Below are 17,484 nucleotides of genomic sequence, written 5' to 3' on the forward strand. Positions count from 1 at the left end.
GTCATTGTGCAATCCAGGCTCCGTTGGGGTGTCCTTTTTCCACCTCCACGTGTCAGGATGGACACCAAATGAAATTAATGGGGAGCAGGTTTAAAACTAATAAAAGAAAGTTCTTTTTCACACAGCGTGTAGTCAACCTGTGGAACTCCTTGCCAGAGGAGGCTGTGAAGGCTAGAACTATAACTGAGTTTAAAGAGAAGCTAGATAATTTCATGGAGGTTAGGTCCATAAAAGGCTATTAGCCAGGGGATAAAATGGTGTCCTTGGCCTCTGTTTGTCAGAGGCTGGAGAGGGATGGCAGGAGACAAATCGCTTGATCATTGTCTTTGGTCCACCCTCTCTGGGGCACCTGGTGCTGGCCACTGTCGGCAGACAGGCTACTGGGCTAGAAGGACCTTTGGTCTGACCCAGTACGGCCGTTCTTATGTTCTTATGTTATGTTCTTATGATGGGACGTGTTTACAAAGCTCTTGGAAATGCTCTCAGGCAAGGGGCGAGGGAAAGGCAAAGTATCTCTCTGTATCACGGTTCTAGGACTTGTGGTGAACATGGCTGGGCCCTGCCACAGGGGTAAATGCCTTCATAGGGTGAATCGTGCCGAAGGAGGACGTAGGGATGTGAAAAGTTACCCGGTTAACCTGATGTTAACCCGTTTCGGTTCACCAGTAACAGGTGGCAGCTGGAGCAGCTCTCTGACTGCCACAGACTGGGGCTGCTTCAGCCCCACAGGGGACCGCTGCAGGTATGGGCCGCTTTCCTTCAGAGCAGCCCCTGTCAGCAGCAGGCCAGGCGCCCCACAGAGCAGCCTCAGTCTGTGGGGAGCCCATGCCCGCTGTGGACAGGGGTTACTCTGGCAGGGGCTGGCAGCTGGAAGCCAGTAGCTAGCAGCAGCGCAAGGCGAAGGATGGGAACCCCATGAGCTACTTCGTCCAGGCTGGAGTGGTCCCCCCTCCTGGATCCCGCTTAGTCGATTAACTAGTTAAATGTTAGGTCGACCTAATGTTTAACTGGTTAACTGATTAACCAGGATTTTACATCCCTGCTAGGAAGCTCAATGAACTGCTTTTTCCTGTGATCCTGGCCACCACACAAACTAGGCGGTCCAAGTAGATCAGCTATTGATCTAGAAGCTCCATGTACACCACCTCCACTAGGGGATTCGCTCCCGGTGCTGTAGCCTGGTTCACACCCTTGAGCCAGAAAATTACCACGCTAGGAAGTGCCAATGTAGACTTAGCCTCAGGACACTGCTAGTCTGGATTTGAGCTGCGCATCTCCAAGCACAAAGATGCCTGTTGGCAGCGAGGACACAGAGTCCACGGGGCATTTTTAAGAAACCAGCACAGAGCTTACTAAAAAGATTAGGCAGGCACACGTGAAAATGGGCAGCTATTGATCTAGCAGCGGCTCCAACAAGACAGGGAGACCGAGTCAGACTGAAATATTGACAGATGGTTTTTGTACACAAAAAAATGAATGTAGAAATGTTGGGTTTTTTAATCAGCAATCAGCTTAGGGAAATCCCATTTCATTTTTTTCCATGAATAAGCTTTTCCTTTGTTTTTCCTGTCACCGAGTGACCCAGAATAACTGAACTGAGTAGAGGGGCTCTTACCAACTTGTGCCTTGGATGGAGTCTGTCCTGAGAAAGTGGGGACAAAGCTGGAGGAGGAAAAGAGGGGAGGGGGTTTGTCAGGAAGAAATTCTGATGTTTGTCTCTGGCAAATACCTGGGCCTGGTCTCTGAATTAGCATTTTGTGTCTTAGAAACATAGAACACTACAACTGGAAGGGACCTCGAGAGTCATTGAGTCCAGTCTCCTGACCTCACGGCAGGACCAAGCACCGTCTAGATCAGAGCTACTCAACTTTGGAAGCCCCGGGGACCACAATGATACTCACAGCACATGCCACGGGCTGCAACTTAAGTGTGGTTGCATAGACGTGCAAATAGCTTCTTCACACTGGCAGGCATGAATACAAAGATTAAGGCAAGACTACACAACACACAGGCCCCATTTTAAGTCAGTTCTGCTGATATTAATAACATGCAATATTGACCCGACTTCCACCCATATGACAGCACTTTTCCGTTAAAAGCATTTGTGGAAAATCATGCCAGTCTAGACGTAGCCTCAGAGTGTAACTTCCAAAATTGCCATTCTTAGCCCCTTCCCTCTTTAGTTAAACGTACATCTCTGGGTGTTATATAACAAATACACACATATGCACTCCAAGCTAAATCTGCAGAAATTATAATTTCTCTCTCCCCCTGCCCCGAACTTCGGGAGTAAAGTGAGTGAAAACAATTAGTGTAAATGAATCTATAGTATCCAATTGGCTAAACCACACTTTAATCCTCTGCGAAAAGGAGATCAGTAGAGATTTAACTAGGTACTCATAAAGATAATCAATTTAGTCTACTTCTGTCAATGCCATATGTCATGCCAATGCATGTTCTGCAGAAGAACAGTGGGGAGGGAAGGAAGACCTGCATATTACTTTTCCAAATGTTTGTTGGATAAATAACCCCCTAAAAGTAACGTGTCTTTAGACACAGACGTTCATTTATAGCTCTGAACATAATGATCTGTAAACAAAGTCTGGTGCTGGTACTAAAGGAATTGTTGGTTTTAAATGCCCCCTTTCCATTCCCATCCTCTCTGCAGATCACTGTACATGCGAGCAGGAATCACCAGGTAGAAATGGTTCCTGACGCCTGTCACAATTATTGGACACAAGTAGGAGTTTTGCTTGGATGAGGAAGATCCATTGGTCCCAATCCTGCCAGGTGATCCGGGCTAGGATTTCAAGGGGAGTTGGACATCTAGGCCCATTAGGCATCTGGAAAAAATCCCCCCTGAAATTATTCCAAGTTGAGGGTACTCAGCACCTCGCAGGACTGCGCCTGCTGTTCATTTCACACACACACATCCCAGAGCTTTCCAAACAGAAACGTGGCTGCAGAGTACAGAGACTGGCCAATATGCAGAGATCCATCATAGAACACTGGAACTGGAAGGGACCTCGAGAGGTCATTGAGTCCAGTCCCCTGCCCTCACGGCAGGACCAAGCACCATCTAGATCAGCCCTGACAGGTGTCTGTCCAACCTGCTCTTAAATATCTCCAGTGATGGAGATTCTACAACCCCCCTAGGCAATTTATTCCAGTGTTTAACCGCACTGACAGAAAGTCCAACCTAAATCTCCCTTGCTGCAATTTAATCCCATTGCTTCTTGTCCTATCCTCAGAGGTTAAGGAGAGACATAAGGATCTTGCGCAAAAGGGTTTTTTTGCCCAAAATGGAAGCAGCTACACGGCTTCTTTTTGTGCAAAAACCCCTTGCACAAAAAGAATGGGCAGAAAATATGCTAATGACATCGCGACTCATGTTAATGAGTCCCTCGTTAGCATATTTTCTGCCGCAAAAACTTGCAGTGTAGACAAAGCCTATGTCTTCTCTTTTCTAGACTAAACAAACCTAGATGCCCTCTAGACCATAACGTTAAGCTTGGCACTAACGTTTTCCGAAATTTAGAAAACGGCGACTCAAGGTTCTGACTGTAAGTGGGACAACTGGGCTTCATATTCACAGGGATCTCTGGTAAGGGATTTTTAAGCAATGAATTTCCCTTTTGCCTGCAAAATTCTCATTGTGTTATGCTCACAGAAGAGGCCTGGACACAGGAGCTGGGATGCTGTGGAGGCTCATTACTTTTCGGGATCAGGACCAAGGGCTGCAAGTTAGGGTCGGAGGTGTGCTCCCCACGACAACGCGTGCTGTGACATCTAACTATGCTGGGCAGGGGCTCTGACAGCCTCCACGGGCCTCTGAACAAGGTGTGGGGGGGGGAGGTTCGCACTCGTGGAAGGGGCAGGGACAGGGAAGCCAGCCCTGAGCGCCACCTGGAGCGCACCATGCCGGCCCCCAGGCAGCCCTCAGTGCCACCCAGAGCCCGGCACGCTCTCCCCCAGCCCTCTGCACTGCCCGGAGCACGCAGCACGGTGCTCCAGCAGAGATTTAAAGTGCCCAGGGCTCTGGCTCTCTCCCCCTGCACCCAACATCCCTCCCGGAGCCTGTATCCTGCACCTCAACTCCCTGTGCCAGGCTCAGCTCAGAGCCCCTCCCACACTCCAAATCCTTTCGCCCAAGACCAGAGACCACATCCCCCTCCATCACACCCCCGCCTGATAAAAGGGAGTGATGGGGGAGGGAGGGAGGATGGAACGAGCAGGGGCGGGGCCTTGGAGAAAGGGGGCGGGGCCAGCGTATTTGGGTTTGAGGTGGATCCTGGATTACTCCTTGATTGCACTTACATTCAAAAGTGATCTCATGCTTAAAACTGTTGGAGAACGCTGCTCTAAAGGGGTCTGCAGGTTAACAGCGCTCCCTAGTGGGCAATCATTGAACTGTACCCGGAAGATATTACCTTTGCGGGGCCAAATCCTGCCAGGCCTTCGGGAGGGCGTTGGGTGCTCTCCCTCCAGTGAAATGAATGAGACAAAGGGCCCCAGCCCTCTGCAGGATTGGGCCCACCACTTACTAAGTCGCCTGATCTAGCATAAAAGGGAGGCTTTCTCTCGCCTCATCTTCATGCCCCCGATCCAGCAGCGCTCGATGAGCATGAGGGGATCCGTCGTTCCCCAGGTCCGCCGCGGGGAGGGCAAGAGATGAAGGTGAGAAAGCAGGAAAAACGTTCCAGTGCTCAGGGGTGTTAAGAAAGTCACTTTGGGTAGGTCTGCCCTGCCGTTACACACCCACAGCTGGCCCATACCAGCTGCCTCGGGCTCTCGGGGCTCGGGCTATACAAGGCTGTTTCACTGAGATGTAGAGGTTTGGGCCCAGACTGGAGAGGTTTGGGTCAGATTCTAGGACCCTGCGAGGTGGCAACATCCCAGAACTTGGGCTGACGTTGGTTCTCCCCTCCCACCACATCCCCTTCGCCCTAACTCAGCTGGCCTGGGCCAGTCGTGGGTGTCTGACTGCAGCTAGAAATACCTTTGGGGGGCTGTGGAATCCCCGTCGTGGGAGGTCTTTAAATACAGGTTGGACAGACCTCTGCCAGAAATGACTTATCCTGCTGCAGGGGGAGTACCGATTAGATGGCCTCCTGTTCTTCTAGCCCCACATTTCTGTCGAGATCCTGGGTGAGGTCTCGTAGCGGCGAGCCTGCCCCCCAGCCAACGGAGCCATGGCTACGTTCTCCTTTGATCACGCTAGCTCGAGGAAAGCCAAGACACGCACCCTCCGTTCCAGCTGCCTTCGGACCCCGGTGGTACAAACCCAACTCCTGGGCTGAGTTCTGCACAATCCCAGGTGTGGTAGGAATCCGGCACAACGCAACAGCTGAGTTTTGCTTTAAGTTTCTGGTCCCTAACCCTCTGCAGACCGTGCTGCAAATGGCAGGCGATGGTTTAGCCCTGCTCTCCCTTCTCCAGGGCAGCTAAGGACTTCGAGCAGCATTGGGGTAATATTGGGGTGGCCATTTCGGAAAAGGAATTGGGGGGCGGATGGAGAGAGATTGAGAAATCCAAGTCCCAATCCCCTCTAAACTCCAGGGCATGTTTTGCTCAAGGTTCACACTTCGTGGATCAGGACCCTCATTTGAAAAGGCTGCTGTCCAAACTTTTCTATTGACCTGCTCGAGCTGTACAAATTGGTGACTCCCAATATGTGTCTGTCTTGTTGCAAAATCAGCCTGCTTGGCCGTTCTCTGAGTAAGGGGAAAAGAGCATCGGTACTCCGTGCTGAATTTGCTGCCATTGATTTGAACTGTATGTGTGCACAAAGCAGTTAACAGAGAATGATATAACCAGATTTGTTTACCTTCTAGTGAAGTATGTGGCAGATGGAGAAGCTATGCTGGCAATTGGCATGCCTCGCAGTAGGCACATTTCCACATCCGATTCCTTCTTTGCAATGAAACCTTTGAAAGAGACAAATGGACGTTTTTAATAAACACACTCGTCAAAGAAATGAAAATAGTTAGCCCATGTTCTTCTCCCTCTACTCACACAAGCACTGAGCTCTTATATGGGTCTCTTGATCCAAAGATCTCCAAGTACTTCAGAAAGCTGGGCTGGCATTATTATTCTCATTTTGCAAATGGAGAAACTGAGGCATGAGGTGTGGGGGCGGGAAAGGGGGGAGCCAGACATAGACCCCAGATCTGTAGCTTCACAGGTGCAAAGAAAGGAGACCAAACCCAATACCCTTATCCCAGTTTTCTAGAGTGAACTTCTCAATCCAGCCCGGCCCCTGGTATCCCGACTTCCTCCGTGTGCACAAGAGCATACGATGAACGGCTGGGGAATCTAATTTTATTCCCATGTCTAGAATTGCACACCCCACCCTCTTCTCAGCCAGCAGAGCAGGAGCAGTCTTTATTTTGGTGCAGCGTCGCGCTCCAAGCATCCGGTGGCCAGACATTTCCCTCCCCGCGCAGGATAATTCCCGCTAAGCCCATAGCCATGCAAACAGCTAACGTCACCATGAGAGCTGGCTGGGACTTTCTGATCTGAGAAGAGCTTCCCCAGAGTCTGATGGGCTCCGATCTGGTGATCCAGACAGCCCCTGCCTCTATTAACGGGGGTAAAATGTTCCCTTCATACTGCTACAGCCAGAACCTGGCCCCTTCCAGCTCTTCTCTAGAGGGGGGTTTTCAAAGGCAAGAGGGACCATTGGAGGGTGGGCAGATGTCCCAATTGTATAGAGACAGTCCCAGGATTTGGGACTTTTTCTTATTTGGTGCCTATTCCCCCCACCTCCTGTCCCGATTTTTCACATTTTCTGGTTGGTCACCCTACAGTGTTGAACATCAATGGAAGCTGCATGGATCACTCTCACTTCATGCCTTTAAAACCTCCTGCAATTCTAACGCAACACCACGCCCCGCAATGCTAACGCAACACCACGCCCCGCAATGCTAATGCAACACCACGCCCCGCAATGCTAACGCAACACCACGCCCCGCAATGCTAACGCAACACCACACCCCACAATGCTAACACAACACCACACCCCGTCATGCTAACGCAACACCACGCCCCGCAATGCTAACGCAACACCACGCCCCGTCATGCTAACGCAACACCACGCCCCGCAATGCTAACGCAACACCACACCCCGCAATGCTAACACAACACCATGCCCCGCAACACTAACGCAACATCGCACCCTACCTTTGCACACATCCTTCTGGGTTTTCCCGTGCATCTCAGAATTGGAACTCCATGGTAACCCCTCAGTAACGGCAGCTGTGTCGGACAGAAGAGCCTGTATCTGTTCCTTCCTCTTCTGGGCTTCTGCTCCTTCGGGGCTAGGCAAGAAGAGAGTCTGATCCAGTCCATCTGGTGCACAGTCTAACAGCGTCCGTAAGCCATTAGGGCTTGGAACACCCAGGATGTTCATGGTCCTGTTTCTCTCACTCTTAGGCATCTTGGGCTTGGGGCATGGAGAAGCCCAACGGGGAGGTTCTACAGATTCCTCTCCTCTGTTGCCACCAGGGTCTTGCAGCCTGCTTGTTCTCCTCAGCCTTTCCGTTGCTGCCTCAATCCGCTCACCAAGCTCCGTGGCTAGGGAGTGAATGGCCTTCACTCGATCCCGTGTGCTTTTATAGGGAGGGCGGCTGGAAGTGTCCGCAGAAGCTGAGTCCTTGAGGCCAGATTTTGCAGTTTTCAGTGCAAGGAGAAAGCCCTGAGGAGGTTGGTACCACGTTGGCAAAGGGCTGACTGCCAGGTCTTTAAGGTTCAAAGGGCTGAGATCCCCACTTTCAGATGCCAGGGAAGAAGGAAAATCGAATGTCTCTGCTGCTTCGGGTGGCCGAGCTGTCTTTGGAAGTAAGTCTCTGTTTAAATACAAAGAGAAGCCACATCAGGGCAGGAAGTAAGATACAATCACAGAGGTCAGCCTGACCTTTAAAGGACACCAGACAAAGAATTAGGCAGTTCACGAGACAGAAAGATTTATGTTCTATATAGATTAGAAAATTCTGGATAAATCCAGGACCGAAGAGGTACCACGAGGTACCTATGAAGTATTACTCTCTTCCTATCGGCAGGCTGGTAAACTAAAGTTCCATCGACGGAGCCATGTAAATTAGTTTATTCGGCATAGTCAAAGAAGTGGGGATTTAAATAATCTCTGCTTCATTAAAATAAACATGGCCGCCGTGCTGTGCCGACGATGAGCTGATCCGACACAGCGCGGCAGTATAAACGCGGATCTGTCGGCTGGGGAAGCCTTTGCGACTGATCCTGTAAACCTCCTTTCACGAGGCATAAGGGATCAGTCGGCAGAGGTTTCCTTGGCCGACAGATCCGCATCTAGACTGCTGCGCTGTCGGATCAGCTGATCGTCGGCACAGCGCGGCGGCCATGTTTATTTTAATGAAGCGGGGATTATTTAAATACCCACTTCTTTGACTATGCCGAATAAACTAATTTACCTAGCTGTTGGCACTCTGCTAACCAGTTGGGCAGCCTTTGAATTTCTCCTGAGTGGCTGTACCAGTGCACAGCTTACAGGAAACACTAACGCTAGGGAAAGGGCTTAAGAGATGCACATTTATATCTTGATGGCTCATAAAATACCTCCTTCCCTGCTCCTCACTTCTCAATAAAGCATGTGATGTTCTAGGCACCCACTCCGTAAAATTCCTTTCCGGGCTCCTTTTCGTTGTCTGTTCCTGAAATGAAAGAGGAACTATGAATGTGATTTCTAAATATCTATGGATCAACAAAACACGGTTTAGTCTTTCACGCCACCTAATAGCTGGTCTACATAATCAGATAAGAGTCTACTACAGAGCCAAGCAGAGACATTATTCTTTCAGTTCAAGCTGCGGAAGCTCATGCTTTTGCATCCAATGATCAAGAGTTCCAACCCCACGGATAACCCCAGAAGGGATCATCACCATTAAAATTTTAATGCCTGTATTTATCCAGATTTGACTCCATTTATACAAACACTTAAATTGCCTCCAAACACAGAACCGCGGTATTTTTTTTCCCGCTCTATCACCATCCTTGTTCATTTATTTTCCTTTCTGTACTTACCTGGGCAAGTTTATACTGAGAACTTTGTGTTGCACGCACAGTTTGCCTGTTTAAAGTTTGTGCCACCCTGGAACATGGTTTCTTTGCAAAAGCTTCCTTCTGTTTCCTGTACAACTCCTGCAGTCTCTGAGCTCTTGTCTCTCTGGCCTGCTTGAAAGACTTTTTCTCTTCTAGGTTTTTCTTCTTTCTTTCCTCAACCTTTCGGTGCATAAATTCATGCACTTCTTCCAGGCTGTAGGAATGCGATTTCCTGACATTTATACTCTTTTTAGCAGGCTGATTAACATTTTCCTTCTCCAATACTTTCTGTCCTGGGCTGTTTGAGCCATTTCTTCTTGGAAGAGATGCACTTTTTCCTCTGTGGCAATTTCTTGGCTCTATTCCAGTTCTCATTAATGAGGACCTGGTCTTGTCTCTGCTGTAATCAGAGGGAGTTATGCCATTGATTTTAGTTGAAGAAGGATTGGTTTCTGGACGCGACTTTGGATCTTCTGCGTTTCCGGTGGTGGTACCTTTCTGTTGCTTTGAACTTCTGTATTCCTCACAAGATTGGTTTGGCAAATGTAGATCCCTTAATATTTGCTTTGCATCTCTGCTCAGTGCATTTTCAGTGGACCTGCCTGCTGTAGTCTGATAGCTTTCCTGCGGAGGGCTGTTCCCCATGTGATCACTTCCACCACTTTCTCTAGAGCTTTGTTCCCTCTGTGGGGTTGTTATAAATTCTTTACCAGGTTCTGTAACAACATTTTAAAGCAACAGTTAGTTAGTTGGTTATTTACAAATATATTAGAAGCAAGAGGAAGACCCAGGACAGGGTAGGCCCATTGCTCAGTGAGGAGGGAGAAACAACAACAGGAAACTTGGAAATGGCAGTGGTGCTTAATGATGTCTTTGTTTCGGTCTTCACCGGGAAGTATGATGATGAAGGAATGCCTAATGGAGTGAAAGCTAGTGGAAATGGGGTAAGTTTAGAAGATTTTTTTTAAAAAAGAACAAGTTAAAAATTACTTAGAAAAGTTAGATGTCATCAAATCACCAGGGCCTGATGAAATGCATCCTAGAATCCTCAAGGAGCTAATAGAGGAGGTGTCTGAGCCATTAGCTATCACCTTTGAAAAATCATGGAAGTTGAGAGAGATTCTAGAAGACTGGAAAAGGGCAAATCTAGTACCCATCTATAAAAAGGAAAATAAGAACAACCCAGGAAACTAAAGACCAGTCAGTTTAACTTCTGTGCCAGGAAAGATAATGGAGCAAGTAATTAAGGAATTCATCTGAAAACATCTGGAAGAAAATAAGGTGATAGGTAACAGCCAGCATGGATTTGTAAAGAACAAATCATGTCAAACAAAGAGGATAACGAGTCTTGTGGATTAGGGAGAAGCGGTGGACGTGGTATACCTAGACTTTAGTAAGGCATTTGATATGGTCTTGCATGACCTTCTTATCAATAAACTAGGCAAATACAACTTAGATGGGGCTACTATAAGGTGAGTGCATAACAGGCTGGATAACCGTTCTCGGAGAGTAGTTATTCAGTCATGCTGGAAGGACATACCGAGTGGGGTTCCTCAGGGGTCTGTTTTAGGACCAGCTCCATTATAAAAGACCCTGATCTCTCCCCTGTTCCATAACCTAGAAGTTACAAGTAACTGTACCAGAGTCATTTTGCGGGCTCTGCTCTTCAAACATGCTCCCCAGCTTTGGAAATTTAGGAGGAGGCCCAAGCAACTTTTTCACCAGCTTCTGACCTTCTCGCCAGGCAGAAGCCCCAAACAAGCTGGATCCTGCAAAACAAAATACAGACGTGGGCTTTCTTTCTTCAAATGAATGAATGAATTAAATTAAAACAAAGCCAGTGGGAGGGGCTTTTGACTTTTCTCAGGAGCTAGTTTCAGGGGCCCGCACTCAGGATGCTATGGGAAGGAAAGGAGTGTTAGAACTGGTCACATTTTTTCATTCACTTGTTGACATTCATCAGACTGTAAAATGTGAGGCCGCTAGAATTTTAGAATGTTAGGGTCCATTTGCAGCAGGGGTGGGGAACCTAATGCCCCTGGCGTGCCTGGATCCTCCCCTTCCTCAAGGGCTGGCTCAGGGAGATTTTTTTTCCCCTTCTCACTTGTGTGCAGCCCCCAAGTGCTATTTCTGTGGGTCAGCGGCTCCCAGGTTAAAGCGACTGGGACTTTTCAGTTTAGAAAAGAGGAGACTGAGGGGGGATATGATAGAGGTCTATAAAATCATGAGTGGTGTGGAGAGGGCCGATAAAGAAAAGTTATTTATTAATACCCTAAATAGAAGAACTAGAGGACACCAAATGAAATTAATGGGGAGCAGGATTAAAACGAATAAAAGAAAGTTCTTCTTCACACAGCGTCTAGTCAACCTGTGGAACTCCTTGCCAGAGGAGGCTGTGAAGGCTAGGACTATAATAGAGTTTAAAGAGAAGCTAGATAATTTCATGGAGGTTAGGTCCATAAAAGGCTATTAGCCAGGGGATAAAATGGTGTCCTTGGCCTCTGTTTGTCAGAGGCTGGAGAGGGATGGCAGGAGACAAATCACTTGATCATTGTCTTCGGTCCACCCTCTCTGGGGCACCTGGTACTGGCCACTGTCGGCAGACAGGCTACTGGGCTAGATGGACCTTTGGTCTGACCCAGTACGGCCGTTCTTATGTTCTTATGTTCTTATGTTCCCCCTCCCCAGCATTGGGGAACCCGCACTGGTGCTCCAGCGACACGCCCCTCCTGCCGCGCGCACTGTGGGACTGATGCGCCAGCAATGGCTCCCTGCTGTGGAGGGAGGAGCCCGCATCTCACGGGCCGGAGTCAGGCCAGCTGGAGCCGGATCTGATCCACAGGCTGCTGCCTGGCAGGGGAGGAAGCAGCTTCAGGTGCTACCGCTCCCCGCCCCTTGGCTAGTGCAGTAAAGTGCTGCCTGGAGGCTTTTCCCCCACAAAACCTCCCAGCCCAGGCCCCCCTGGGCACCGGTGTGTGAGGGGGATCCGGGGAGTGTCTCTCTGCTTCGCACTCAAGGGCTGACTCAGGGAGATTTTTTTTCCCCCTTCTCACTTCTGTGCAGCCCCCAAGTGCTATTTCTGTGGGTCAGCGGCCCCCGACGCAAACAAGGCCCCCGCCCCTGACTTACAGCCTGGCATCGTGCCGCCTCCAGCAGCCTGCAGACACACACGAGGAAGTGGGCTAGAGCGAGACCCGGAGGCTGACAGGATTAAGGGGTTCTCCACATAGGAGACTGAACCCTGGTTTTGCACCATCTGCCTGTGACGGTTAAAAGCATTTTGCTGAAACCTGAGACCCCGAATCCCTGAGGATCCTAGATACAGAAAAGCTTGTGAGTTTCCCAAGCGATATCTGTTCACAGGTGCTGCAGGGGCTTGAGCACAATGGGCTGCAGAAGGTATCGGAGCGGGGGGGAGGCTAGGAACAGCGTGACCACCTGTCCTGGCTTTCCCAGAGCACGAGGTTTTTGGAGACAACCCTCTGGAGACATTTGTAAGGGTGCTTGGTACATGCTGCCAGCTGTCCAGTGGTGAGCTCTGGGGCTCCTCCCAGATGCTCCATTCTTATTTATTTATTTTTGTGCCTCAAAGGTGGGAACCGTGGATGTTTAACGAGAACATGCTTTTATTTTCGATTCTTTCAACCTCAGTGGGGTAAACTAATTTGTTTTTAAACAGGTGAGAATCAGCAGGATACAGTAGAGAAGAATCAATGGGCCATACAGCATGAGAGGCTGTGTATAATGCAAAAATAAATGATACCGCAAGAGGCACAAATGAATAATTCTTCCTTAATAGGTGGTGCCACATAATAGACCACATTTATCAAAGTTTTACTTCATAATTTCAGATTATATTCATGGGATGCCAATACGCCCACTGGTATAATTATGTATTTATGCCAAACACCTCACCAGAGGAGTGTGAAGTTGGCTAAACAGACGGATTTTGTCCACTTGCCGAAAGCCCCGGAAATTTTCCATGGGTGAAAGGTTTTAACAAAGTTCTGAAGAGGTTTGACCGGGACGATTCTGTCGAGGTGAAACAGACCTTCCTGGGCCAGATTCACAAGGCAACAAAAGATGCAGGTGGGTGCCAAGTGGCGAAAAAGCAAATGCCCCCATAGATCCATGTGGGCTTTGAGCGAGGCATGGGAATCCCCGCTGGAGGACAACTACCCCTGTTAGCTCTGAGCAGGTGAGCATGCTAGAAACAGAGGGCAGCCACGATGGAGCAAGCAGAGGAGAAGCTAGTCACTCCGAATTAGGGATGCTAAAATGCGTGTATTTTTGTAAATGTGTAACTGCTGATATTTCTAGTGGTTCCGCGTTTAAATGCCCGGGGAAGGTGCAACCACCAGCTCCCATTTGCCTACCCTCCCCTCACCATGCTGCTGCCCCCACACACACACACACACTACTGTCTCTACCTTAAAAACCGGCTCCCCACGCGCACCGGCTCCCACTTCCCCCTGCCTCTGATACAGAGGCAGTGGGGGGGGGGGGGGAGGTTCTGCCTTTAGGATTAACCAATGAGCCCAGGCTCATCAATAATTGTGTAAACAAGTGCACGTTCACATCCGTACTCTGAGCACGGATTCGACACCGGAGGCGTGTGCTCAGGGCGGCTAGCCCCTTACGCTGCCTTACAAGGGTGTGTATTTCTCCCCGAGCTGGGAATCCCACCCCACTCGATACACAGATGTATCCTCCGGGGGTTCAGATCTAAATCTCACTGGCTTTCAGTGGGAGGCAGGCAGGCCTGCTGAGGGGGGGCAGAAGCGGGAGGCCCGGTAACAGTAACAGTGGCAGCCAGCATCCTGGGCCCTTTAAATCTCCGACGGAGCAATGTGAGGCATGCTCCAGGCAGCTCTGAGGACTGGGTGGGACAGGGTGCAGCGCCCTCTGGGTGGCACCGAGGGCTGGCTGCCTCCGCCTTCTCCCTGAGGTGCCATACCTTCCAGCACAGTAAGTCTGTCGCCTCCCTCCCCCGGAGGCAGGTGCCGAGCTGCCTTTGTAAGTTCCACTACATAAATCTGGCCCATTATTAAAGCAACTTTTGGGGAGATTGGCTGATTAAGGGATTTATACGACCAGACTCAGCCAACCTCTTTAAATATCAGCTGGAAGATACTAGGCCGGATCCTCCAGTAGCGTAAATGGGCACAGCTCTGATTTCAATGGAGGTTACACCCATCTCCACCAGCTGAGCCTCTGTCTGCGATGCAAACACAGCAACCCACAGCCCCATTCTCAGGCATCGGGTTCACCACCAACTCCTGGGGCTCATCTTTGCTAGGCAATTAGGTCACGTTAGAAAACAAATCTTGTTAACTAACGTTCCAGGAAGCTCAATATCGAGATCCCTGACGAAAGGGAGACAGGAAGTGTCCCCCACAGAGTGACCGACATCACTTCCTGCAGCCTGGAAACTTATCTCGGGAGGGCTCCAATCTGGATACTGACCAGACCAGCCAAAGTGGGTGTTGCAAACTCTAACAGGGAAGGGAGTGAGACAGATCGATCGTTTGAATAAAACAACTTTCTAGCCTATTTCTCTGTACACATAGTCCCCGACTTACAAACGAGTTACGTACCAAACACTTGGTTGTAACTCGATCTGTTCGTAAGTCAGACCCCGTTCATTTAAATGTGACCGCGCTGTTTGTAAGCGCGGATCGCGTTTGTAACTCGGGGACCGGCTGTAATGTGCTTAATGGGAGGTTGGTCATAAGGACGAACGGTCGTAAGTCGATGCGTTTGTAACTCGGGGACCACCTGTAGAGTTGGGCAGTAATAGAAATGCAGGGGGTGGCTGTTAATCTGCAGTTTTAGAAATTACTTTCACCGCTGTGTTTAACGTACATTTCTTACAGGTACTGTCCAGGGTTCCCTCCAAACTGCGCGGCAGCCCAGCTTAAAAGGTGATTAATAAGCCCCGTCCTGAGCCTCTGCGTGGGTGGGGCTGATTAATCCCATGTCGCTGGATTGCCCCAGGGAACACTGGTTGTGTGTATCTTACACACCCTGGGAGGGGTTGCAATATGACAGTACGTCTGAGAAATTTAAGGTGGAATGCCTGGAGGTTCAAAGCAGGGGGTTGCGGTGTTGGGGGCAGGACTCAGGGTGGGGGTGTGGGGGGCAGGATTCAGACTGGGTGTGAGGAGGGGCTGAGGGGTAATGGATTGGGGTGAGAGGGGGGAGGGTAGGACTCAGGGCAGAAGACTTGGTGGGGGGGAACCGGATTCAGGGTTGGGGTGTGAGGAGGGGCTGAGGAGCAGAGGGTTGGGACGTGGGGGGGCAGGATTCAGACTGGGTGTGAGGAGGGGCTGAGGGGTAATGGATTGTGGTGAGGGAGGAGGGTGGGCACTCAGGGCAGAGGACAGGGTGTAGGGGGCACAGGATTTTGGAGTGAGGAGGGCTCAGGGCAGGGGGTTGGGGTATATGTGTGTAAGGGAGAGTGCAGGGGGCAAGGATGCTCTTGGTGTGGGGGCAGCCTCCCCACCAGGCCTCGTACCAGGACCCTGCAAGCTCTTCCCCTTCCTGCCACTCAGGGAGCAAGAGGAGAGCGCCCAGCATGGGTCACTCCCTCCCCTGTCCCCGCCCCGCCCTGCCCCGCCCTAGCCGGGGGAGAGTCACGGCAGGCTGTGCGCTTGCCTCCTGCTCCTGGAGAGTGACGAGAAAGGGAACCACAGCAAACCGCATCCTGGTGGGAATCTGAGGGGATAGGGAGCTTCACACCCCCCCGCCGCCCTCCCTAAACGGTCTTCTGGGAGGGGCTGGGGCAGGCCCGGACCCCAGCCAGCCCTTGTAACCTGCCTGCTGCTTAGCACGACAGCCAGCAGGCGAGCCCTGGGAATTCAGCTGGGAGCATCCCGCATCTCCTCCTGCAGCCAAGCGCCCCTTCCCGCCACTGCCTCCTTCCCGGTGCAGCGCCCCGGGGTGCACTGCCTCGCTTTCACCTCTGCCCGCACCACCCTTCCAGTTTCTTTGAATGCAACAGCCAAAACCGAAAAGTGGCTTGACGCACTTCCCCCCCCCCCCGCCCGCCTCTAGCGAGGTCTCACTTCAATGAAACCTTTATTTTGTTTAATCTGCACAATTTTTATTCACTTCAAAAACTTCCGTCAAAATCCGAGAACAGATTGAATCCCTGATGAAAATGCCTGCCTAGAGGGAACCCGTCTTAATTGAAATGTTCTGCAATTATTTTTTTAACTTTCTTTGAACAGATGAATATTTTATAGCCATTGCAACTTAACTTTTTGTTAACTACAGCAAATTTATAATTCATCAAATTCCCAAGTACTTTGCCTCTGACCCCTGACCCCTCATTCATCTCTTCTTAGCCCTGCCCTGGCTTCCTCACTGACAGAAACTAATGGCCAATAAAGACATCGTGACAGTGGCAGTTACAATGATGAATGTTTCATATAGCATGCTCTTATTATGACCCAGTCTCTGTGGAAGATCAAGCCATTTTTCAAGCAATCCATTAAAACAAAAAAAAAAGAGGGAGAAGAAAATTATTTTATATTTCATGCATTTTAAATAGCACGGTGGTAACCAAACGCATTGCACTGCTTCATTCATAACCTCGTCTGCGGAGCGCGCTACACGGGGGGTGCTTTTGCTTTTGTCTCTGAAGACACATCTGTTATAGTCTTGATGGCATTAAATACTTGGCTTCAGATAATCTGCACATCCAGTAGCCTTTGCTCGTTTCCTACAGGGTTTCATAGACATGCCAAGCTGGAAGGGACCTCCAGACATGGGCAGAGGATGACAGCCCACCTGGGGAAGGCAGCTGAAGCCCCGCCCCTTCTGCCCAAAGCCACACCCCTTCCCCATAGACCACACTTCTTCACAATCTCCCCCCCAGCTAAGCCCCACCCAACCCCAGATGAAGGCCGGGGCTGCCACACACCACGGCCCCCAGTCTTCCCCGGCTGCTGGGCTGCTGTGTGGCCCCAGCCCCTCCTTGGTGGCTGGGCAGTCTAGGCAGTTTTGGGAAGGTAATGCCTTCCCTTGCCTGCATCACCTACCACCCATGCCTCCAAAAGCCATCAAGGCCAGCCCCCTCTGCATTGTGGCCAGACCAAATAAAAACTAGACCCTCCCTGAGAGGGGTTTGTCAAGCTGTTTTTAAAAGCTTCCAGTGGAGCGGAGTCCCTTGGAAACTTATTCCAGAGCTTAGCTGCCTTGATCGCTCGAAAGTGTTTCCCAATATCTAACCTCAGTCTCCTCTGCCTCAGATTAAGCTTCCTGTCGTACCTTCAGTGGGCATGGAGAACAATTGATCACCCTCCTCTCTCTACTATTTTGCAAGACTATTGTCAAGACTATGTCAACCGCAGCGTTCTTCCACTGACCTACGCACATTTCCATCGGGCTTAGACCAACCTAACG

At 50.1% G+C, this 17,484-nt stretch overlaps 1 protein-coding gene across 1 annotated transcript in view; it reads right to left on the bottom strand.

Annotated features, from left to right (window-relative positions):
• CCDC187 (coiled-coil domain containing 187) overlaps positions 1 to 17,484 on the bottom strand; it is an 88,188-nt gene that overhangs the window by 59,489 nt on the left and 11,215 nt on the right. Inside the window, 5 exon segments of the mRNA XM_089772849.1 lie at positions 5,828 to 5,927; positions 7,183 to 7,847; positions 8,593 to 8,687; positions 9,058 to 9,791; positions 10,716 to 10,844. Coding sequence (XP_089628975.1) covers positions 5,828 to 5,927; positions 7,183 to 7,847; positions 8,593 to 8,687; positions 9,058 to 9,791; positions 10,716 to 10,844 — 1,723 coding nt within the window.

Source organism: Pelodiscus sinensis, chromosome 23 (genome assembly GCF_052426305.1).
Source record: "Pelodiscus sinensis isolate ZL-2025 chromosome 23, ASM5242630v1, whole genome shotgun sequence".
Taxonomy (NCBI): Eukaryota; Metazoa; Chordata; order Testudines; family Trionychidae; genus Pelodiscus; species Pelodiscus sinensis.